We start from the raw sequence: 26,004 nt of genomic DNA, 5'->3' as shown, positions 1-26,004 counted from the left end.
TCTTTTCATAGTTATGAATGTTTGATTTGTATATATCTATGCCTTGCTGCACAGTGTGCTGCTGAGCCCCCAGCCACATCTCTCCCTCTCTTCTAGGAGGGTTGGCCCAAGGCTGTCCTGAGCCAATGGCACCATAGAAGGTGGCAACAGAAGAGCCCCTCTTCCCTCCTTATGAGCTCTACTTCCAGGCTCAGAGCATTTCACATTTGGTCCCTCACAGAGCTTTCAATAGTCTCCTTGCTCTGGTTTCCCATCCTCTGTAGTGAAGAGTCCAAACTATGTGGCCCAATATCCATGCTTACCTTCTCCCAAGGATTCTCTGACACAGTGTAGTTGGCTCTTCTTGAATGAACCCACATAAAACATTCCTGCCTATAAGCCGCCACTCACCCTGATGAGCATTCTTTGGAATGCTCTTGTCTCTGTCCCACTTCTGGAAGATCTAAATTTATATATCTATATATCGATGTTGATATTGATACATATATATATCAAGGTCTGTCTTATAATAAACTATGTTCTCCATGATATCCCCCCTGACAGGGAGGCCACCACGCCATCTGAACGCTTTCCATGTTGTCAGACTCTGCATAATACCACATGTGTTACTGTTTGCCTCTCAGTGTGTATGCTCCATGTTTGTCCCCATCCCCAGCATGCAGGCCTGTGACTGGCAAGAGGCTGGGTCCCACACACCTTTCGATCCTATGTGCTTGATGGGGGCTTAATATATGTTTGCTGACAATGTGACAAGGATCCTTCCCTAGTCACTCAATTCCCTGTCTTGTCCACAAGACATCTCTGAATCTGACATTTTATGCTGGTGCCTTCCAAATGTGGTCAAACATCAAAATCACTTATGAAACTTTAAAAAAAAAATGTATCCTTGGCCTCATTTGTGACCTCCTGAGTTAGAATCTCCATGACTAGAGCCCAGGGCTCTGCATTATAAAAAAATGAATTTGATCTACACTTTCAATGCAATCCCTATCAAAATACCATTGACACTTTTCACAGAGCTGGAACAAACAGTCCTATAATTTGTATGGATCCAGAAAAGACCCCAAATTTCTAGGGGAATGTTGAAAAAGAAAACTAAAGCTGAAAGCATCATGATGCCTGACTTCAAGCTATATTACAGAACTGTGATCATTAAGACAGCATGGTATTGGGACAAAAACAGACACACAGATCAATGGAACAGAGCAGAGACTCCAGAAATGGCCCCTCAACTCTGTGATTAACTAATCTTTGATAAATCAGAAAAAAATATCCAATGCAAAAAAGCCTCTTCAGTAAATTGTGTTGGGAAAATTGGACAGCCACATGCAGAAGAATGAAACCAGACCATTCTCTTATACCATACACAAAGATAAACTTGAAATGAATGAAAGACCTCAATGTGAGACAGGAATCCATCAAAATCCTAGAGGAAAACATAGGCAGTAACCTCTTTGACATCGCCGACAGCAATTTCTTTCAAGACATGTTTCCAAAGGCAAAGGAAACAGTAAAAATGAACTTTTGGGACTTCATCAAGATAAAAAGCTTCTGCAGAGCAAAGGAAATAGTCAACAAACCTAAGAGGCAACCCATGGAATGGGAGAAGATATTTGCAAATGACAAGAAAAGGGTTGGTATCCAAGATCTAGAAAGAACTTCTCAAACTCAACATCCAAAAAAACAAATAATCCAGTTAAAGAATGGGCAGAGGACGTGAACAGACACTTCTCCAAAGAAGACATAAAAATGGTTAAAGTCACATGAAAAAATGTTCAACATTACTAGCCATCAGGGAAATACAAACCAAAACCACAACAAGACACCTCCTTATACCAGTTAGAATGGCAAAAATTAACAAGGCAGGAAACAACAAATGTTGGCAAGGATGTGGAGAAAGGGGAACCCTATTATGCTGTTGGTGGGAATCCAACCCGGAACAGCCACTCTGGAAAACAGTATGGAGGTTCCTCAAGACATTAAAAACAGAGCTATCCTATGATCCAGGAATTGCACTACTAGGTATTTATCCCAAAGATACAGATGTAGTGAAAAGAAGGGGCACATGTAAAAAAAAAAAAGAAAGTTAAAAAATAAATAAATAAAAGAAGGGGCACATGTGCACCAGTGTTCATAGCAGCAATATCCACAATAGCCAAATTGTGGAAGGAGCTGAGCTGTCTTTCAACAGATGAATGGGAAAAGAAGATGTGGTTCATAGATACAATGGAATATTATTCAGCCATCAGAAAAGATGAATACCTACCATATGCATCGACATGGAGGGAACTGGAAGGGGTTATGCTAAGTGAAATAAGTCATCAGAGAAAGAGAGAAAGACAATTATCATATGGTTTCACTCATACATGGAACATAAAAAATAGCATGGAGGACCATAGGGGAAGGGAGGGAAAACTGAAGGGGAAGAAATTAAGGAGGGAGACAAACCATGAGAGACTCTGGAGTCTGGGAAACAAACTGAGGGTTACAGAAGAGAGGGGTATGGGGGGATGGAGTAGCCGGGTGATGGATATTAAGGAGGATATGTGTTATGATGTGTTCTGGGTGTTATATGCAACTAATGAATCATTGAACATAATAAAAAATTTTTAAAAATAAAAATAAAATAAATGAGTTTGAAAAATATTTAGCTAAGTTTTTCAACTGTTGTCCTATGGTATCCTACTAGTTTTAAGCCTTCTCAAAAATACTTTTGTTTTATGTTTTGATTTTAGAAAGGAAAAATTCAATGAGGGAAATTCTGAGTGATTTCTGCAAGAAAGTAAAGGTTTTGTTACATCATAAAATTTTGGGAACGAAATATTAATGCTTTAGGATAGATCCTGGAATTGATTTCAGCCTTGACTTATGAAGGTTCTAGGAAAAGACTGATCAATGCTTGGAGTAGCTAAATAAGGAATTGGTATTCCCAAGTGACACTTTGATAGATGTGTAGAGATGGGGCTATATTCCATGACTAATTCCATGACACAACATATCTTTTCTCTTTCTCCCCATCAAATCCATTTCCCTATCTTCTGGACTCACAGCTAAACTACATTCCTCAGTATCCCTTGTAGGTAAGCATAGTTGTGTGACTGAATTCTAGCCAATGGAAACTGAACTGAAGTGACGACTCACAAAAATCTTCTATGTGAGATTCCCCCCATGCTCTTTCTCCATTGGCTGTCTCAATGTAAAGGATTCCAAAACTGGAGAAAAGGATTGGTCCTCAGGGAGAAGGAGCCTGGGCCACTGGATGACAAGATGGAAAGCCACCCTCCAACTAGCACACTCATTTGCATTTCACATGGGCGAGAAATACATTTCTTTTTGTATATCCCTAAGGATTGGAGGTTTCATGTTACTCTGAGTAGTGTTACCCAACTAACATGTCATGTAGTGCAGACCTAGTTACTTAGGTGTTCTTCATGTATGTGACATAGGTGGGTTGATGACTAACTCCCTCCTGGGGGTAGGATGACGGGTAAAGTTAGCCCTTGGCTGGCTGCAGGACTCTGAAGAACCCTTCCCTCTCATCTATAATGCATACCCTATACCACTCCAGGACTAAGGACACCCCTGAGTGAGGCAAGGTAGACTTAAAGAGTTTGGTCTAGTGCTCTGGGATGTTATTTCTCTCATCTCTCTGGGGAAGGCAAGAAGAGCAAAGTCAAGTTGTCCATGAAGGGCCCTGAGCTTGCTGGGTTTTATCAGTGTTATTCACCCTGTTTGGTCTAAAATCACCCTGGAGCCTACCATTTTCTCCTGGTTCAGAGAACTGAGTCAGGTTGATGTTAATAAGCATGTGGTGATCCCCAGCCCCTATAGCTTCAGGAAGGGACACTTGCCCTGCCACAGCTGGCTAGGGGCAGAGAACATCTTTTTTCTTTACCTACTTGGAAGAGGGCCCTGGAAGTGCTGGGTTTTGCCTGTGTACATGGACTCAGGGAAGTCAGACTCACTCAGGAGGGGTAGATGCTGCCTGGGAAAGAGAGCCTTGAGATCTTCCCCTTCCCACTGCCCCTCCTCTGACTTTGAAGCCTGTGGGGGCCACTCCCGAGCAAGTCCCTGATGTGCTTCTGTTGATAGTGAATGAATGAAAAAATGCAAACTACCCAGGAAGAGAGTCATTGTCTCTGCTTCCATTAGTGTGGGCATATCTGGCAGAGGGAGAACCCCAAACTGGCTACCAGAGAGGAGCCCGTTTGGCAAGTAAGGAGCCCCAGCAGCTGTGGCTTGATTGAGCCTCATGCTCTTCTCTCTTTCTGTGCTTTCTTCTTTCCTGGCCTTGACTGCCCTGTGATGCAAAGGTTTTGGTTTCCTACCAGACTTCCCCTTAGATGACATTCCTAGAGTGCTGAAATACATTGCTTGTCCAGGTAAGACTGTTGTCTGGCATCAAGTAGGGCAGTAAGTGTTGGCTGGTTACACACATAACATCTGGGTGACTTGGGAGGTTGGTACCATTTTACACTAGAGGATGGAAGCAGGTGGAAGGAGCTCTGAGGAAGAGTCTTTATGTTTAATTAACTACCTGTACCTTGATTAACACTTCTGTGCCTCCATCTTCTCACCTGAAAATGGGGGATGACATCTGTCCCAGCTACCCAGAAGTGTGGGACAGAGTGGACTCACAGCTAAAGCACTGTGAGTGGGTAAAGCACTCTGGGAGGCAGGTGCATGGCTGCTGTGGGTACAAGGAATATGGGACAGAGTACAGGGAGTTCTAGAAGCTGCTGTGACAGTTGACACAGCCTACCTTGTAGAGGGGCAGCTGACACTGGTTTTTGGGGTTTGCAGGGGTGACATCCACTCTTTCCATAGGTGTCTTTCCTGCATGGGAATGGTGGAGGCAAAGCAGCTACAAGTGGAAACTTTTGCAGAAGGGAAAGCAGGCAGAAGGTGAAGAGGCAGGGCCTGACCCTCTGTTGCTTTCTCCTGGGTACCGTGTAGCTATTGTATGACCTAGATTTTCTGTGTTGGCCCCAATGGAAGTGAACTTTAGTTTCTACTCAAGGGTGATTTGTTAAATGTATTTTATTTTTATGCCTTTGTTAGACATGGTACATGAATACATTTTCAAATGAAAAGTGGTTATTGGGACTTATGCTCTAGTTCTGAAGTGGAGACAGTCAAAAACATGCAAGAGTGGTGACTTGAAAAGGCACGTGGGGGAAAGGGCCATTGTGTCCCAGGAGAGCAAGGAGACATTCCCACTGGGCTGGTGGTGCTGCCTGGGCTGGAGGTGTGAGAGAAGGAGAACAGGTAAGGGCTGGGTGGGGAGTGGTCTTCAGCAGGAATGGACTGGGGAAACAGACAATGGGTTTCCAAGGTGGAAGATGCAAAGGAAAGACAATAAACTAACTCAAAATAAATAAGAGGTGTGGCCTAAAAAATAAAAAACCAAAATAATTTATTCATAACAATGGCAATCACTTGTCAAGTTTTCTATGACATGCTAAGTACTGTGCCTTCATTTCCTCAGGCATGTATATATAAAGTAATCTAGCCTAAAGGTTAAGGGAAAATTATTTAACCTCTTAGACCTCTTATTCCTCTTATAAAAAGGGGGATTAATTATAGCATTTAGCCAAAGGGCTGTTATAAGGATGGAATGAGATAATGCATGTTAAGTATTTTTGACAGTGACAGGCATGAAGTAAGAACTCAAAGAAAGCTAGCTCTGATAATTATCAAGTAACTCTGCTTGTGGCTCTAGGAGGAAGCTGTGATTCAATTTACAAAAATATCAATTAAACACAGCTTTTTTAGGAGTGCGCTGAGACCTGAAAACTGAGGTTCATTGAAATTTCTGGATTTTTTCTCCTGGAAGTTACTACTTCTCTACTCAGGTAAGAGTAAATAATGAAAATGCCTTTTTCATCACAGAAAGATGCTACACAAAAGGCGAATATTGTTACTGATAGCACCCCATCTAAAGTGGAGATTCTGTGGATGAGAAATAAGAATAGGATATGAGAAAAATCTTGGCTCTGTGGAGGTTGGCCTAAGTACATGAAGACATAACTCTCAGTTTAACGGATCCCATTTGAAAGATGCATTTGTCAAACACACTGCTTGTCATTTAGGACAAAGGATACGAAAGGAACAGAAATCTAAATATCTTCAGAGGGAACATTTTTTCTTGTTAGACTATGTATATAGGGTACAGCTAAAAGCCTTTATAATGATAGTGCTGGGGAAGAGAGCCTCTACACGCACGTTAAGTTATGTACTTACTCTCTGGCTGTATGATTGCAGTGATTTGTGGGACAAGGTTTGATCCATGGTGTTTCCAAATCCATCTTGTAATGAGTCAAACTTAGCACCTGCTTCTGCTCTGTAAGCATGTCAAAGCTTAAGATAGTGTTAAAACATTGTGTTTAATTTACTAGGATATACGATTATAAAGAGGAAAACTATGTCCCTGTAAGAGAATGGCAGATTAAAGGGAGAGAACATGCCTTTCTTCCATTTTGAGAAGAAGTATAATTAATTCCAACAGAAAGAAGGGCAGTTGAATGGGGAGGGAATGAAGAAAACTAGTTATACGAGGTAGAGGTAAAGTAATGAGATAACTTTTAAGCACACATCAAGTCAGTATTTGAATTGGTTCTGTCCTTCAAAATTACCTTGAAAGCACATATCTGTATTCCAGGGACACTGCCACTGCTCAAAACATCATGGGCACTACTCATGGAGATTTTTCTTGTTACTCTTTATAGTATGGTTTGATATCCTAGTTGGTTAATAACACTTCATAATGATGATGGACTGTGGCATTATTTCTATCCCTTCACCTGTTTATAAATGGATGTAAGAAATACCATTCAATGGATCAATCTCTCCCTATCATCAACTTTTATATACCGATGGCATATGCTCTGAGCCCTCACGGAAAGACTACTAGGTGGTAGCAGCATTGTGAATATAGCTCTTCACTCTCATGTGCTCAGCTCTAGCTCTCTCTACTCAAAAGGATTAGGGAACACAATTAAGATCAAAGTCCTTCATACAAAGTGATTCTGACAGAACAGTGACCAGAGATAAAGAGAGCACAGGTACCAGGCAAGTCCCTAAAGAAAATTCCTTGTTGTAAGAGTAGCAAATGCTTCTTGGGTTCATCTGATGGGACATAGGTGTTGCTTTGATATACAGAACACTTTGCAGTGGTACTTATTGTAATGTGACTTAATCTGTTTTGTTAGATGGAACTCAGGGAGAATGTTAGCTAGATTCCAACAAGTGAAATTCTCTGTTAATTCAGCTAGGATTTGGAAATGTATGCAATGTCTCTCAGCACGTCATTCTGTAAATACATATTTATTGGGCATATGATGTGTTAGTCATGGTTCTAGATGCTCAAGGAACAGTGATATGTAAGATAGATTTGATCCCTGTCTTGTTAGTGTGTATATTCAGGTACTTAAAACAACAACAACAACAACAACAAACAGATAGTAAAGAGTAGCAAGTTATTATAGGGATATTTCAGGAGCCATGAGAAAATATTGTAGGTATACTATTTAGAAGTCTTTAAAAAGTGAAGGAAGAGTGGTAGTTAGGGAGAAGGAAAGTAGAGGAAGAAAATTTCCAGTAGAGAGAATGGAAGGTGCAAACATCTGTAAGAATCTAACTAGGCACAACTGAATTCAAAGAAGTGTCTAGAACCCAGGAGCAGTTTAGAGCTAATCTGTAAACCCTAATAAAGTTGCTTCAAAAAACTTTGTGATGTATGCAGTGTGATGTAATGTTGGGGAACCTAGGAGTGGAGGAGATTTGAGACAGCATTGGGAATAGTTTCTGTCCTTCAAGGTCCAGGGTTGGGGAGCTGTTCAGGACTTTGGTGCTGAATAGCTAAAGCCAGGACCTGCCTAAGGAAGGATGCTTCCTTATAAGGTGTTAATGGCTACCTCAGGGTGGGGAGAAAGAGAGTTGGTCTTTGTCTTTTAACCATTTTCCTTCTCTTTCCCTTACATATTTCCTTCTACCTCTCCCTCTTCCCATCTTTATTTTCTGGCATTCTGGCAGCTATAGATCACTCTCCCTGGGAGGAAAAGGAAGAATGTGTTTCTTGCTCCTCCTCCATCAGTGACTTCTCTTTATAAGAAGTCTACCTAGCATTGACGGTAGCAAATTCAGAAGAACACTCACCCCTATCTTAGGATTGCATGGGTAGTTATTATTGCTAAATTGGCCAACCCAGCCTATTCTGCGGCATTAGGTGGGGAGATACTATTTTTGTCATTTTATAGTTATCGTTAGTGTTATCACTGACTGAGCACCTACTGTAAGCCAGACAGTTTACCAACTGCTTTACTTCTCTAAGCTTCAGAGGTAAATTTTATTATGTCTGTTTTATAGAACATGGCTTTATTTGGAAGATCAGTGATTAAGACTTGTTCTCTTTTTTTCAATCAGTTATCTCAGACTACCTGAGGGATGATGACGGAAGATGTGGGAAATAAAATTCATTGATACTTACTATATCAATAATACTGGGACTACTGCTTGTCCCAGGCTGACTGCAGGTGGCAGACTGAGGCCATCCTGGGTAGACAAGTGGCAGCTGATCTCAGTGGTTATGGCTCCATTTTAGAGCCACATGGAGTAGTCATCTATATATAGATGCTTTTAACAGTTGTTTTATTTAGTCTCATAACAATCCTATGAAGTTGTACTGTTACTATACTTACCTTACACATGTAGGCAACAAGGCCCAGAGAGGTTCAGTGATTGGTTGGGGACACATCACTAGTGAGTGGACGAGACAGTTTTAAACTTGGGACTATCTGATACTGAAGTCTATGCTCTTTCATCCACAGTGCTGTTTTAGTTTTATGGGCTAGTTACATCTACTGGTAAGTGATTTTAGCAACTGAAAACTGCCGTGCCTCATTCTCCTGCAGTTCCATTTTCCTCTGGGTCTTGATACCTTCTATATCATCTCTAAGCCCTGGGTGGAGGGAGTAGCTTCCCACATTAGAGCATGTCAGTGGTGGGCAGGGTCCCAGTAAGTAGGGGCACTCATGTGTTCTGTAATTGCACATTTATTAGGTCACAAGGCATCATCAAACCATGCTGGCCTTTGTCTGAATTCCCACTGGACAGTTTGGTCTCAGTATCAATATTGAAAATGTCAGTCTGGTAAACAGCCTTTAACGGGGAGGACGGAAACTGAGAACAAAGTCTCCTTCAAACGAAACTCTAGGGGATGGGAGTGAACAGAGTCAACATCTTACTTGCTCTAAATCCCCTGGAGTGGTTATGAAAGAGAGAGGACTTGCTAGAGTGAGGAGGAAAAAAAGCCCTTTGATTCATCTGAATTAATTTAGCATCTCCCAGGAGGGAGGGATCTGGCATTATCCTCCTGTTCTCCATCCCCTTCACGCAACCCCACAATCCCGAAGGACAAAAGACTAGTCTATGGTAGGGAGTGCCCACACTGCCCCTTCTTCCACTTTAATTAAATCCATTTGTCCTGGGGGCAGCACTGCACCTCAGGATGCCCAAAGGCTTTGATCTCTAACCCACACACATCTGAAGGAGTGGGAAGCTGGTGCTCAGTGAGGACAATCACTTCTTCCCATGACAGCAGAGTTCATGTTACAAGCTCTTGGAAAGAGCAGACTCTGTGAAGTTTGGGTGAAGAATTTGAGACCCAATTTTATACTTACAAAGCTGCAAGCCAACTGGCATCACCCTTGTCTTGCCTTAAGCCGTTGTCCTCATTTTTCAAAGGTGGATCCATGAGGATGGTAATTTGAATGGGTTTTAAAAGTATAAATGCAGAGCCTGCGCTGGATTGCTGGGTTTGACATTTAGCCTATTAAAGGTGGTTTTCCCCCTCCAGAGCCATATATCTGCCCCCTTTATAGAAAAAAACTCCCACCATCTGCCCTCTGCCTTTCTTGGTCTGGAACAGATCAGTGCACCAATCATGGAGGACTCAGTATGCTGCATCAGGGAGTCATGTGAGCTGCTGTGCTGGGCCAGACACTGCTTGTCCCAGGCTGACTGCAGGTGGCAGACTGAGGCCATCCTGGGTAGACAAGTGGCAGCTGATCTCAGTGGTTATGGCTCCATTTTAGAGCCACATGGAGTAGTCAATGATCTTCTAGTCCAACCCTCTCAGTTTAAAGTTGAGGAAACCGAGACCCAGAGGTTCAAGGTCACAAAGCCACTAGTGATAGAATTCAAATAGGAGCCAGGACCTCTGGGAGAAGCCCTCCTCTGTTTACTGAAGAATTTGTCATCTCCCTCATCTACCTGCATCAGTGACCTGACTCCACAAAGCCCCGGACTTGGACTGACCTGAGCACCAGTCCTCATTCTGAGGTCAACTTGCTGGTGTGGTAACTCTTTGGTTCCCAATGAGAATCTTGTGAAAGGTCAGGAATGAGGAACATGATAAGGTATGTATTATCTATGCCAAGGACTGTGTTGTTCATAAGGGATAAATATAGTGTCAAATGGGAAAGTAAGGCAAATGCGTTAATTAAGAGAAAATGTGATATACCTATAAAGCGTGATTATTATTTGGCAGTAATATAAGTTGTTCAGTTTTATTTCTTCCTGCTACAGACACTGGAGGCAGCCAATCCGGCCAGGCCAGAGATGCAAGAGGTGAGTGCTCATTCGCATGGAAATCCCACAGAGAAACTCAGTGCTCCCTACAAGTCTGCAAAAGTGTGTGTGTATGTGTGTATGTATGCATGTGTACATATTTGTATGTATGCCCATGTATGTGTTCATGTGCATGTGTATCTTGGGTAGAAGGGATGGGGGGAGGGAAGACATGACCCCTTTCTGTATTTTGGCTGACAGAGGAAGAGAGTGACAGGAATGGGTGGAGGCTCACCTGTCAGTCACATCGAGAAGAGGCAGCACTGTCCACTGCCACAGGCTCAAGCCTTCATTGGTGGCAACATGCCAGACCATTCTGCTTTGTTCCTTCCCAGTTTTGTTCTCCACCAGCACCAAGGAGACATTTCCCTGCAAGACTCCACGAATGAGCCAGGACATTCGGAGCTGTAAGGGAGAGAAGAGCCAGAGGAAAGCTGTTAATATTAAAAGGAAGCCTCAGATCCCCTTCCTGGAATTCTCAAAGGTGTTGGAGACTCAGCCAAGGTGTGCCCAGTAAGGAAAGCTGGTGGCTGTCTGATTTTGCTCAGTCTCCCAAGATGGCTTTCAAGAAGGTTCAAGGAGCAGGGGCAACAATGGACAATTTTGGAATTTTTTCAGATTGATCCTAAACTTCACAGGATTCTGTGTCTGAGCTGATATTAAGATCCATGGGATAGTAAAGGAACTTCTTAAAGTGGATCCAAAGATTCTTGTCTGTGGCCCCAATTCACTTTGTGACCTTTGGACAAGTGATTTTATGACTCAATTTCTTTAATGCTTTAGGTAGCATAGATTTTTATTCCCCCCCTAACCCCAGACTCTAATAATCTTATTTGAACAATACCATACCATGTGTTAGCTAACTGGGAGATACTATGACTTGCTACCTGTGGGCACTGGTAGGCAGAGGTGAGATAAAAATATCTCATATCGAGGTACTTCCATACGCTTGTCTTTCAGAATGAGGATATCCATTTTGGCAAAAGGAAGCTACAATCATGTTTTTTCATTGTGGCTTGATTAAAGGTTCCGATGGCATTGTTCCCTAGACATATGAAAGGGACTATAGCTGATAATTCTAAAAGACTTTAAGGGAAGTCATGCCCAGAATCAGTATATCCAATAAACAAGATCTCTGGTCTTTGTGTTTGATAGAAACAGTCTGTAAACAACACTTAAAACTTAGGACAACTAAAGCATATAATTGTCCCAAATATTCCTGTTCAGATTCTATAAATCAAAAGAATGGCTATTGTGGAATAGAAGGTAAAATGTGTCCTCTGGAAAACTAGCATTTTCATCTGCTTTGGTACCCCCTTTTCTTTGATTCTTGTTGTTTGAAGACTTGCTTTTCTGTAAATCACCATTCCTTTTTCTCCCGGTCCCTGAGCTCAAAGTTTCCTCATAATTTGATCAAGAATGTCACATACTATGAACTTTCCACTTTGTTGCACACGACCTCTTCACTAACAAGGTCACACCTGGCACTGGGTTGCCCAGGTGCTGTTCTACTTATCTGAGGCAGGTAAGCCTGGTCTATAACCATAACCTCTTCCCTTAGACCTTTCCCATTTCCCAAATCCAGTGTAGCAAAAATACTTGTCACCAATGAGCACTCCAAGGATAATTTAACAAATCTGTTAACTGTTTTTTTTTTCGGACCTCACTTGGTTTCCTTGTGTAGTCTGGATGCCATGACTAGAAATTTTAATCCTCTCTCAGCCCTTAGCCCATGCCCTTCAGTGCCTAACTTGGGATGTTGCTTGCCATATCCTTTCTCTCCTTTTGCTCCCTGGCCACAGAATATTGCTGATTTGGACTTCTGTGAAATCACAATGTTGCCCTGGACTGTTGTTGGTACTTATTCATTCCACTGTGGATTTCCATGGTCGATTTCTGAACACACAGAGCACAGTGGGTGTTTCAAACTCTTCCTCAAACACTAAGGCTGTTACCTCTTGGTCCCTAACTCTCCTGACTATTATTTTGATTCTTAATTTACTGATAAAGTTTTACTATATCAGGTGAAATCTCCTTCAGCCCCTCTGCTTTCCTCTCTTCCTTCCTTTCTTTTTCTTCCTTCCCTCCCTCACTCCTTCCTCTTCCTCCCCCTCTTCCTTCTCCTTTTCCCTTTCTCCTTCTTCGTCTTCTTCTTCTTCTTCATGTAGGTTTTTCTTTATCCACCTTGCTTCTTCTTTTCCTGTCTTAGCAGAAGATGTATCCTTCATTTTCTTCTACGTTAGTCCCTCATGTTTTTACCTCCTCCTGGTCCTTGTTCCTCCTTCCAGCACCTTCAGACTCTTTCTGCGTTCTGGCCCTTCTGTCTACAAATAATATCAGCTTTCATCTGCCTCAGAAAAATATCCTTTATTTGATCCTGCTTGCTCTTCTGACTTGCAACCTATTTCTGCACCTCCATTCAGATGTTAACATTGTGGATAACTGGCATGTAACTGCTTTTATTTCCTTGTTGCCCATTCTTTCTTTAAATTCTTTTAACCTGACTTCTGTTCTCATTACTCTGACAAAGTAGCATCCACAGTGTCCTTTATCACTTACTCTTTCAACTCTCTCCCTGGTCTCTCAAAGTGCCTCTCCCTTTACTTTCTCCCTTCTAAATTCTTTTGTGTATCTCAAGCATGTCTTCCTGTTTACCACCGCCATCTGTGACTCTTCAGTGCTTTCTCACTCCCTAGCAATTAATATCAAGGCATTCGTGTTCCTCTATAATCTAAGAAAATAAGCTTTTTAGGCATTCAGTGAATATGTATTCAGTACTTACAGAGTCACATGTATCCTCCACCAGAGAATGGTCTAAGAGTTTGAGTTAGAAAGATCTGGATTCAAAAACTCTTCTTGTCACTTTGGTTCTTTTGCAGCTCAGTTCCGTATTCTCCAAGATGAGAATAGGTCTATTAGGATTATAGTGGCAACTTAATGAGAGATGACAAATAGTTTAACAAAATGGTGAAAAGGAATTTTGGCTGAAGCACTGAGGCCACAGATACTATACTTCAAAGGAACATCTGAGAGCACAATGATGCAGGACTTCTGTGAGGGGTGGATGAAAACAGGTCATACAATTCTTAATCTCTTTGGATTTTTAAAAAAGTTGGTGATTGACTATGAGGAGAGAGTTTTTAGAGTGTGCTTTTGTATATCATGAGTTCCATAGCACTTTACCCTCCTGCAGAGAAGGGTCCCTCTTCATCCCAAGTCGAGAGAGAGAGAGAGAGAGAGAGCAATTTTAATGATACCCCCTAATATCATCAATTAATTCCCTGCAATTTGGGGAGCTCAACAGAATACCGTCTAACTCCAACCTGGAAAATCCAAAGTATGAACAAGGGGCTGGCTGGCCGCTCTGGTGGCAGAACAAAGGTAAAGTGGAAGCATTGAATGGCCTGCATTCCCAGAGTTTGACGGTATACAACATGTGTGAACATCGCACATAGACTAGAGTGAGCCATGTACATGGGAGCCCACGTGGGTCATTTTAGATCTTTTCCAAGGGGGCTTCTTGAAGGGGTAAATAGAACTCAGAATAAAGAAGTTACAGGCATCTCAAGATGCCAAAGGATAGAGGAAAGAGTAAGTGACCACCGGGGATGATACATAGGCCCTCGTCAAGGTGAAAGATTCCCAGCCATAGTGGAGGGCGTGAGGAGAAAGGTAAATCTCCCAAGAAAGCACAAAAGTGCCCCCTGTGAAAACCAGTAGGCACTAAACATTGGTCACACCCAGAGAATATCAGTGCCAGATCATCACAACAGTTCTGGTCGTGTAAGAGTTTTCTTGCTCCCCTTAATCTCTTTTCCTTTCCTTGCCCTTGAGATCTTCAAGTATCACAATTAAGCCAGAAGACTAAAGAGGAGGAAAACTGAGTGAATAAGGAGAGAGAGACATCAAAGACCCTCTCCCCAGTCTCAGTCTTCTCCCCTGCAATAGGGTCAAGCATGGCAGGGAAAGAAAGAAGCCCTAACTTTATATTTAGTTTTTTAAATTAATTTTTTAAAAATCTTGTTTATTTATGAAAGAAAGAGAGAAAGAAAGAGCAAAGCAGGGGTGAGGGACAGAGGGAGAGAGAGAAGCAGAATCCTCACTGAATGGGGAACCCGAAGCAGGGCTCGATTCCAGAACCCTGGGATCATGACACGAGCCTAAGGCAGACCTTTAACTCACTGAGCCACCCAGGTGCCCCAAGAAGCCCTAACTTTAAAGCAAGTTTGAAGTTCTGACCAGATGGGCATTTTGGCTTCTAAATAAGCCTTTGCTTTGTGTTTTGAAGTGACTAGAAAACTGTATTACCTTGGAGCAACCAGATGAGTAGTTTTCACCCAGTAGTCTACACATGGGGGCCCAACAGATGTTAGTTCCTAGTCTCCCTCACAACAGTCTACATACCAGCCCTGCTCCTGACATGCATTTTTCTGCCTTTGTGCTTTTGATCCTTTCATTTCTTCTACCTCTTCTATCCTTCTCGCCACTTAAGAAACCATTCAATCTATCTAGTTTTCAGGGAAACTTTTCTTATCATCTGTCTCAGAAATAACTTTCCCCTCTTCTGAAATGTAATGCTTGAGGCTATTGGGATCATCATAGAACATAGTTCAGCTGCCTTGTCTTCCCTCCATCCTCCTTGGACCACAGGTTCCTTCAAGGCAGGGACTGTCTTATCTTGTCTTCATAGTCATTGTCAAGTGAGGGCACATGAGGGCACATGAGGAGCTGATCAGTGTCAGAATATATAAAGATGGATACACTTCCAGGAAGAGCTTCCTGTCTTTACCAGGAACAGAAACCAATCTGACACCTGTGAAGTTCCTTAGCACTTTCCTGCATTCTAGGGGTTGGGTTCTAGGGAAGGGAAGAGGATCCATGCATCTTGCAGCTAAATGGCTATGGTTGAAATGGCCCAGGTCTCAGCTATTGTTAGGAAACTTTCAGTCTGAAGTAGATTCTGCTAGTGGTATGAGCATGTCAGTGAGATGTAGCCCTGTCACATCAACAGTAGGGCCATTGGCTAGCTGACTGTTGATCTTTCTCCACTTTCCTGCACTATATTTTAGGCCAAAAGGCCTGGGAAGTGAGAACAGTACTGGGTGCCAAGGGATGGCATCCCTAGCTCCTGAGGTCTACCAGGATTCCTCTTGAAATCAGTCCTTGAGATGATCATCTATTCATTCAAAAAATATTTACACATATCTACTCTGTACTGCATTTACATATATCTTCTCTGTCTTCATGAAGCTTATCATCTAGCCAGGAAGTCTGAATTTAAATGAGTAACTGCAATGGTGCTGCACATAGCAAAAAGGGAAGTAAATAAAGCCACTTAACAGTGAAGACATAAAACATCTGATAGTCAAATCAAAGGCCACCTGGGTGGCTCAATATGTTGAGCATCTGATTCTTGATTTCAGCTCAGATTGTGATCTCAGGGTCCTGGGATCAAGCCCTGAGCTGGGCTACCCGCTCAGTGGGGAGTCTGCTTGTCTCCCTCTTCCTCTTCCCCTCCCCCTGCTTGCACTCTCTCTCTCTCTCTCTCAAATAAATAAATATTTTTTAAAAAAAGACAGAAAAGTCAAGGCACTTGACATGGCAGTCAGAACTTGGGTCAAGATGACCACTTGATCCAACTGTTCAGAACTATGGATAAATAGGAGAATGAAAAATTTGGCTTTCCTTTCATCTTACAATATCACCACCTAAGTTTACAGCAGAAAACACGTATCTACAGCTACAATTCAAGTCAAGGCATGCACTGTCTAAGTTTCAGCAAAGTCTATTTCTAGAAACAGATGCAAAAGGTTTAGAATGAGATCACAAACTGGCAGCCAGTGAAGGGCTAGCAAGGTACGTGCCAAGTACTTGCCAAGCAAGTGCCATTCACTTTTATTTCACCCACTGAGTGTGTAGTAAGGAGATGTATCTAGGTGATACAATTCTTCCTCAGATGTAAGCAGTCTAGAACCTCTGTTCTTTCACTTGGCCTACTTCTCACCTGTAGTTATCCCCAGTCATTCCAGATTTACCTGTAAAAGTCAGTCACCACTTTGCTGCTCAGAGTGTGATGTTCAGGATAGTGTCAAGGGTGTTACCTGGAGCTTGTGGGAGATGCAGCATCTCTGGTCTGATCCTGGACTCAGTGCATCAGAATCGGCAGAGAAGCAGCCTCTAGGCGCTTGCCCCTGTGCTCCTATGACTCATCCCACTTCCTTTCCGGAATTCCCTGGAAGCAATTGACCTCGGCATGGATATTCATTCTTGGGTGGCTTATCAGTCTATCTTGTTTCCTTGCCTGTTGACAATGGGATAACCCGGGGTTTGTGCTCCAATATCAAAGTAACTCAATTGTGTGGCTTTAAGCCAAGCACTTAGCCCCTCTGAGTCTCTATTTTCTTATGATAATAGCCATAACCTTCCAGTCCACCTTAAAATGTGGTTCTACAGACTGAGTGAGATAAAAAATGTGGAAGTAGAGCCCACCTGTGGTGAATGAAATGGTGATACCAGTGGCTTTCAAATGGGCTGTAAATTAGAATCATCTGGAGAGTTTACCCAACTGCTAGAGTCTGAGTTCCCACCCCAGAGATCCTGATTTCACTGGTCTTGGGTAGGTCCTGGGCATCAGCAATTTTCAGATCTCTCCAGGTGATTCTAAAGCACATCCTAGGTGGAGACCCCTGGGGACATGGGGCTACTTAAGGCCAGAAGTAGCTTGGCCTTCTCAGTGAGGGGTCCATTCTTATCTTGGACTTCCAGCAGGAGGTAATTCTTAATCACTAAAAAATGGCTTAACACATGCCCATCATCACCAAGGTGTGCAAAGAGTGGTTTCCTGCAAGGGGGAGGACACAGACCCTAGCAGAGGTCCTTCATGTGGCTGCCATGTCATCCCTAGGCCAAGAAAGAGGACAGCCCCGAGGGTGAGCAGGGATGACCTAGCGATGCAAACGGGACCAGAACCATCCTCATGGACCTACAGGGTCAGGTTCTTACCAATTTCTTTATTAGAAGATCTCAAGTACTGATGCCAATTCTTTCTGAATATCCCTTATTCATTATTTGTATCTAAGTGTGTAGAGTGACTCTTTGTGGTTTCTAGGGCAGACTGTATGCTCAAGGCCCTCTCCAAGACTTCCATTTTCCTTATAAATACAGTCCCAGATAAAAGAACCCCTCTGATACCATTATATGCCAGGTAGACCTTGCTTGATACTGACAGTTAAGGATCAGGTACTCAGAGTGGGCAAAAAACACTGCTGGAATTTGATCTAAGACCAGTTTCTATCTGAGGTCCTATAGGATAATTTGTTAACTGACTGTTACGTAAGCTGTCTCATTTTCTACTCACAACACTCCTTCCTGTGGGTATGATCAAGCCCATTTCTCAGATGTGGCATCTGAAGCTTAGGTAGGTGAAATCACCTGTGGTCGCTGAGCCCATGTGCTGCAGACTTGGATACCGTGCTATGGTCTGCGTACCGTTTCTACCATACTGATAGGGCTCGTACATGTAATATGTTTTGATGATACTTAAATCTTTGGGAGGTGTATTGTGAAGGTTTTCCAGATCCTTCTTTCTCCAGGTGTGGTCTATAAACCAGCAATATTGGCATGACCTGGGAGTTCAGTAGAAATGTAGGGTCTCAAGTCCCATCTCAGGCCTGCCAAGTCAGAATTCATATTCTAACAAGATCATAGCTCACAAATACCTTCGTAACAGAGGAATTAGGGAGATAGAGGGCTTTAAAACCATTTGTAAACTTTGTCTCTGCCAGACAATGAGTCGTCATATGTGTGTGTATGGAAACACATGTGTATTTCCATACACACACATATAGTGTTTACACACACACACACACACACACACACGTGTTTCCATACACACACAAAACACACATATATATGACAAATGTATTCACACAAATATGAGACATCTTCTAAAAATTCTAAATAATGTTTGTGAGAAATACCATTTGTTGGAGGCTGTAACAATAAAAATGTTGATCCTTCTAGACACGTCCTAGTAGATATAGGTTATAAATGAGAGCTTTTGACTAATAAACTCTTTGATATGCAGACAGCAAATGAGACAAGTGAGAAGAGACAACGCTAGGAACACGCTACCAGCAATTATATTTTCTGGCTCTAGCAGACCCTTTCACAAGGGCCTTCCCCGCTCCCCCCGCCTCAGTGGGTCCTGATAGACTTTCCAATTACGTGCTACCAGTGTTTGTCATTTTATTAATTAAAGTTCTGTACGTAAGGCAAGAGCAGCATTGTGGCTAGGGCTAATGCTATTATTTCTCTCATGGCCCTTTCCTCCTCCAGAGGTAATTACTGCAATTTTATGTCGAGAATATGCCTCGTGTTTGCTATGCATACCTCGTGGTAACTTTACAACAATCTCTTGAACCCATTAAAGAAAAATATCAGTGTGGAATTTAGGCTGAGGTTGGACAAAAGAGACTCTGTGGTATCAAATAATGTCCATTCTGTGGGCAGCGCCCCCAAATGTAGGTCATGCCATGAGGGGGAAGGAGTGCCCTTTGTTCCTCTTTCTGAAGGGCTGAGTGACTTCCTGCAGGACAGACAAAGCCAGGATGCATGCTCCAGTGTCTAGGTCACTGCAAAAGAAGGAAATGCTTTTAACAGAGAGGGAGATGCTCAAAGATGAGCTTGCTTGGGGTGGTGGTGTGTGTTCTCCCGATGTTCCCCAGTCTGCGGTTCCATCCAGCAGTGACTGGGCAGCCAAGATCGGAGCTGGGGTCGGGGACATCCAAGCTCTGCATGGAGGTTAAGGCTGCTTCCCCACCTACGCTGCCACAGGGCTGTGATTCTGGTGTGAACTGATAACTTTAAGGGTTCCTTGGTTTCCACGTGGTCTCTTATTAACCTTAATTGAGAGTATTGACTCACTGTAAAACCCAGTGTTTTTGTATGCCATCTCCTAATTCACCTGGAAAAAAAAATAAATACCGACTCTCTAGCTATAAATAGCCTAATGAAAAAATCAACCCAGCACAGCAAGAAGCGGACCAGATGCAGACTTTTGATAACAAGCAAATAAAATATGCTGGCAAATACTTGCAATTACAAAGGCTTAAGAAATGCTGAATTCCTGGCCATGCAGGGGACTTAAAAGATTGAGATCCTTTCTGAAAACAGCACCCCATGTCTCCTGCTTTCTGAGGCATCACTTCGAAGCCAGAAACAGCCAGCCAGGGAAACCTACAAGCAAGCCCCGTTTGTGAAAACACAGCAAGAAAACATGAAGGGTATATACAAAAATAATAACTGTGGGATCCCTGGCTGGTGAGGTTATGGAGTTATCAGTATATTTTTTCTCCCTTCTTTGGTCTCCTAAATTTTTTACAATGAACATCTCTTACTTTTTCATAACCTGAACAAAAACAATAAAATAAATGTGGTATATGCAGCTATTAAAAGCATGTTTATGAAGAATAATACTAATATAGGAAAATATAATAGTAAATAAAGAAAGGAGACATAAAATACCCATATGGCATGATGCCAAATTTGTATAAACCCTTTTCACTCTGCTCAAATTGACATCTGTGTGTCATGGAGGAAATGTACCAATGTGGTAAGTGGGGTTACCATTGCAGGGTAAGACTGTGGGCAATTTCAATTATCTTCATGCTTTCCTATTTTCCTAATGTTTTGCAATGAACATAGAACACTACTGTATCAGAAAAAAACAATAAACACTATATTTTAAAAGGCAGCAAGGAGTGTCCTGACGTCATTTGAAAGTGGGGGAAAAGAGAGTGCTTTCTTTTCACCCCTTTAGGGGAAGGTAAGTTTCTCTTGCCTGCATCGTGTGGGCTTTTGTGGGAAGACCGGGGAAGGTGGGTGCTTCTGGGGAATGAGAGCTTTGGACAGAGCATGGGCTATGAAATCAAAGACTTGTTCTGTCTTTGTGGCATAATCGGTGCCTCAGTCTTCATCTGTAAAATGGGGCCAATCATATTCTGCTCAGAGAGTCGCTGGGGAACTTTTAATAAGATCATTAAAGAGGCCAGTGCCCAGCTACCAAATACATTCAATCAATGTTAGTTCCCTCCTCCTGCATCGGGAAGGGTGGGCAGGGAACACCACGTTAGAGACAAACAGCTCATAAAATAAAATAGAAAGGGACAGCCTGAAGATTGCTGTGTTTAAAAATTTCAGTTCAGTGTTCTATCTTCCAGTCTCCCCAGAGAGTTATCTCTCCCGTCTTCAGGAAAGAAAAGGGTGATATTTTCTTTTGAGTTACACTGTGATGGTATGATCTTGAGCTAACAGTCTTCTCTGTATCTCCGTCTCTCTGCATGTGATGGGGACGAGGCAGCGAAATTGCTCTGTAATCCTTTAGCTGGGGAACGGGATCCAGTCCGTGCAATGAAAGTCCTACAGAATTTATGGACACGAGTGTCTGCAGGGACCCAGGGCCCCTTGGGGAGTATTTACTCTGGCAGTAGGGGAGAGCCTGTGCTTTCGACAGGATGCCCCCCCCGTATATGGCCTTTAGAATGTGTCATAAGGATTGTCGTAGGAGCTACAAGGGTCCACAATTGGCAGGTGGATTCTGAACAGGATCCAGATCTCTGCCAAGTGCCCAGGAGGATTTTATCCACACCCATGAGCCTTGATAGTAATTCTCCTTATGCCTCAGTTTCATCATGTAATAGAGAGGTATTAATTTTGAATGGCTCCAAGGTATTAAATTAATTATGTCCGACTGCAGTTACAATTGCTGTCGATTCCTTTGGGCCATTAGCATGTGTCCTGGCAGAGTCAACCGCATCAGTAAGGGATGGCAGAACGCTAGGTGCCAGCAGCTTCCCAGCTCTGTGTACTGAGGGGAGAATTATTTTGGCTCAGAGATCTCAATAGGGCCATGTTTATCGGATCCTTGAGAATCAAGGAGGAGTCTCTTTGTTAGCTCCTATCCTGGACCAGGGTCAGGCTGTGCAATTAATTAGTTAGTGACTGATTAAGGGGCATATCCTTCTGATGCTAGTTCTAGGCACTGAGCAAAATCATGCTTCCAATCTCCCCACATGTGGCTATTGACTGAGAAGAGAAACGAGACCACAGATAATGTCTGAATTCATGGTGGACTGACTTCTGCCTGCCTGTGCAAAGTAAGAGGAGATAATAGTAATTGTTTCCATCCATAACACACTGTAGGGATTACAGAGAGTTTTCACAGTCTCATTTGATCTTTGCAGCAATTGAAACAGGTATTTTTATCCCCAGTTAGCAGGGAGTGACTTGCTTGAGGTCAAGTGAATTATAAGGGGCAGAGCTGGGATTCAAACACGTGACCTCAGTTCAGTGACCTTCAAGTGTTTGCAGATCTGGCTTTGGAGGAAGACCGATGTTGGTTTACATCCTGGCTCTGCCTCTTACTAGCAGGGTGACCCGGGGCAAGTCGCTTAACTTCTCTGGGTCCCATGGTCTCAGTCAGTGAAGGGGGGGCGGGGAGGCAACGATTCCTCACAAGTCTGTTTTGGTGATAAGACAAAACAAGTGACATTCTTAGCATAGTCCTAGCCACACAATAAGGGATTGATATTTACACCAGTTAGAATGGCCAAAATTAACAAAACAGGAAACAACATGTGTTGGAGAGGATGTGGAGAAAGGGGAACCCTCTTACACTGTTGGTGGGAATGCAAGTTGGTGCAGCCTCTTTGGAGAACAGTGTGGAGATTCCTCAAGAAATTAAAAATAGAGCTTCCCTACGACCCTGCAATTGCACTCCTGGGTATTTACCCCAAAGACACAGATGTCGTGAAAAGAAGGGCCATCTGTACCCCAATGTTTATAGCAGCAATGGCCACAGTCGCCAAACTATGGAAAGAACCAAGATGCCCTTCAACGGATGAATGGATAAGGAAGATGTGGTCCATATACACTATGGAGTATTATGCCTCCATCAGAAAGGACGAATATCCAACTTTTGTAGCAACATGGACGGGACTGGAAGAGATTATACTGAGTGAAATCAGTCAAGCAGAGAGAGTCAATTATCATATGGTTTCACTCATTTGTGGAGCATAACCAATAGTATGGAGGACAAGGGGTGTTAGAGAGGAGTAGGGAATTTGGGTAAATTGGAAGGGGAGGTGAACCATGAGAGACTATGGACTCTGAAAAACAGTCTGAGGGGTTTGAAGTGGCGGGGGGGTGGGAGGTTGGGGTACCAGGTGGTGAGTATTATAGAGGGCACAGCTTGCATGGAGCACTGGGTGTGGTGAAAAAAATAATGAATACTGTTTTTCTGAAAATAAATAAATTGGGAAAAAAAAATAAATAAAATAAAACACGCTCCCTGAGTTGGCTTACCAGCGAGGAAGCCTCCTTCCTCAGATCCAAGCTAAAGAAGGTTTCGTTTTCCCAGGAGGGCAAAGAGTTAGGGTGTTTGAGGGCTCTAGTTAAGAACTTTGCTTGCTTTTTAATGTGATGCAGCTGAGTGATCCCTAAGTTACACGGAGACCCCGACTTGTCAGACTGAGAGTATTTTTAACTTTTCAGCCGAATAAGCACCCCAAAGAGATCCCAGATTCTCACGGTCTATCTCCAGCATGGCTGGCCACATGGTGGGTTTGAAATGAGTACTTGCTGGTTTACTGCCTGACTGAGAGACCTCGGTGCCCTTCCCTCCCTCCCTCCTGCCAGGCATCTGCGTGCGCAGCCAACCCAGCCAGGTTCCAAGCTACAGCCCTAATCCTGTCCCTACAGCTGCCCACCCTCTGCAGGCTGAGGGGGCCACCCCCTGACTCCCTTGGGGGGAGCCTTTGAAGTGAGGAGATTAGTATCTGAGTCCTGGTTTCCCCTTGCCTTAGCCTGTGACCTTGGGGGGGAGTGTCCCTTAGCCCTCTGAGGCTCTTCCTCTGTAGAATGTGGAAGGTTCCATTCACCTCACTGGGTGATTGTGGAGATGGGCAGGCTCTGTGGTCTTCGACATTGTAGAGGATTTTTTTTTTTTAAAGATTTATTTATTTATTTGACAGCCAGAGATCACAAGTAGGCAGAGAGGCAGGCAGAGAGAGGAGGAGGAAGCAGGCTCCCCGCTGAGCAGAGACCCTGATGTGGGGCTCGATCCCAGGACCCTGAGATCATGACCTGAGCCAAAGGCAGAGGCTTTAACCCACTGAGCCACCCAGGCGCCCCTATAGAGGATTCTTAATAGGATTATGAGAGTGACAGCGGGATTCAAATCTCTTAGGTTTCCAGTGGGTCTGTGGGAAAGCCTTTTGGAAAATGCCTCTGGGAACCACTTCCAAGCTCTACCTACTTCCTCTCTGATGCACAGTGGCCCATGCTTACACCCCAGCTTAAGGCTCCAGGAGTAGTACCTTCATCATAGGGGGTGCGAGTGGCTGCCAGAGCCAAGGTCCTCTTAGAGTTTCAGACACAAAGTAGGAGTCAGGGTGACTCATGGGGTAGTGGGTGGGGACAGGCATTGTTGAGGCAGACTTTAGGGGTGACAAGGGCAGGGCAGATACTCTTCAAGACTCCCCATCTATGGGCTTAACGTTGACACCAGGGGATGGAGTGAGGTTAGACAAGGTGAGGAGGTCTTTGGGCTTCAGACAAAGGCAGTGGGGTTGGCGCTCTTCCTTGGCGCTTCTTAAACTGGGGGACATATGCCTCCCAGGTCTTCCTGAGGGGACCCCCAAACCACAAGATAAACAGGGTATATCTTCCTGAAGTTCTAGCCATTCCATATTAAGTAGTGAGTCATGTTTTTTAATCCAAACAAACAGGTAAAGCTAGAGAATAAGATAGAGAACTGGCATTCATTCTCAAGTTATAAAAAAAGAGATGTTAAAAGTCAGGCATGTGATGTTCTGCTCCGGGTCATTTTGCCAGACTCCCTCTGTGCCTCCTCCCCTCTCTTAGACCGTCCCATTCCATACTGCAGCTGTCCGTTTGCAAGGGGCCCCCCAGGGGAAGTGGAGATGCTTCTATGTCTTAAGGACCTGTGGCCACACTGCGGGCCAGCCGTGCATGACTGAGGGCTCCCTCCTCATTTGTGAAAGAGAGACACTATCATCTCTAGGTGTCTCCTGCCAGGTTGGAAGTGGGGGTGGGGTAGGCCATGGAGAAAGTGGAGAAAAGGAACTTTCACTAGACTGGAAGAGGCGCTCCCCCGGCTCTTGGCTGTGGGGAAAGGAGCGGCGGGAGGATGGAAGGGGTGAGGGGTCTGTCGGTCTCTGGGAGAGCATTAGCTTCCCTGGACCCCAGTCCAGGGTAACAGCTGGGTAACAGCCCCCTTCCCCCTTATGGCCAGGTCATCCAGGGCAGGGCAGAGTCAAAGTCTCCAGACTCAGGACCCTCAGATAGGACAGCCGCCAAGCCTCTCTCTGATCTTGGATTTGCCACAAAGTCAGGTAGTGATAGGAACAGCAGCAGTAGACGAGCAGAAACCACATGCACCATTTATTAAGCATCTACTATGCTGGGCACTTTTGACGCCCATCTATGAGTTTCTCCCGACAGACCTGTAGAGAACCCCGAAGCTGAGGAGAGGGGGGTGATCTCCACAAGATCCTCCCAGTATGAAGGGGCAGGGCCCCACTGAGATCTAAGCGGCCCCAAGGAGCTGCTCTCCTCGCCACACTATACTGCCTTGGTGATGCTCCTTTTGTCCTGGCCCTGCGTGACCAGCTGCCTTCCTTTGCACATGCATGATGTCACGTGTGTTGGGTCGCCAGGCAGGAGGGAGCCCGAGGGGCACTGTGCTTGCTATGGGGGTCTGTCATTATATCTCCCTGGGCAGAGGATATCCAGGGGGCAGCCCAGCTGGATATTACAGAGCTAGCACGTTATGAGTCCTACCCTGGCTCCCCAAAGGTCCCATCATGAAGGGGACTGGGGCACAGAGAACAGAGGGTGGAAAACAACCCGCAGACAATCCTGCAAGCACCAAGGTCTGGAGCTGTCCACAAGCGAGCTGGTCTTCCCCACGAGCATTCTGTCACTGCAGTGGATGTCACAGCATTTGGTGAGACGGGGGTTGGATTCCAGTCCCCACCTACCTGACCCCAGGAGCTTGGGCTTGTGTGTGGGGAGCTAGGGATGATGTCTTCCTGGAGTGCCCCCATTGTGGCTCTGGTCCCTATTTACAAAGAGGATTTCTATAGCCACCCTATAGTGCTGTCTGTGCAGCACTGCCTGGCCACACAAGGGCACAGGGTGCTCCCAGGTGGAGCCTGGTAAGGACCTCCTTGCCCTACGATGGTCAGCAGTCAGCCTGGATGCAGGATGAGTGGAGAGAGAGGAGAGGCTCTCCTTCTCCCCAGATGGGCTCATGTTCTATAGACAGGGGAACGGATCCAGGAAACGACACCC

General features: G+C 44.0%; 1 protein-coding gene across 1 annotated transcript in view; it reads right to left on the bottom strand.

The window, feature by feature from the left end:
* The window catches only part of ALK (ALK receptor tyrosine kinase), a 680,627-nt gene that overhangs the window by 79,476 nt on the left and 575,147 nt on the right, over positions 1-26,004 (bottom strand). Inside the window, exon 9 of the mRNA XM_044261833.1 lies at positions 10,865-11,034. Coding sequence (XP_044117768.1) covers positions 10,865-11,034 — 170 coding nt within the window. The remainder of the gene's footprint in view (positions 1-10,864; positions 11,035-26,004) is intronic.

The sequence above is a fragment of the Neovison vison genome, chromosome 8 (genome assembly GCF_020171115.1).
Source record: "Neovison vison isolate M4711 chromosome 8, ASM_NN_V1, whole genome shotgun sequence".
Lineage (NCBI taxonomy): Eukaryota > Metazoa > Chordata > Mammalia > Carnivora > Mustelidae > Neogale > Neogale vison.
Note: the sequence above shows the minus strand (reverse complement) of the source record. Positions and strands in the feature narration are given on the sequence as shown.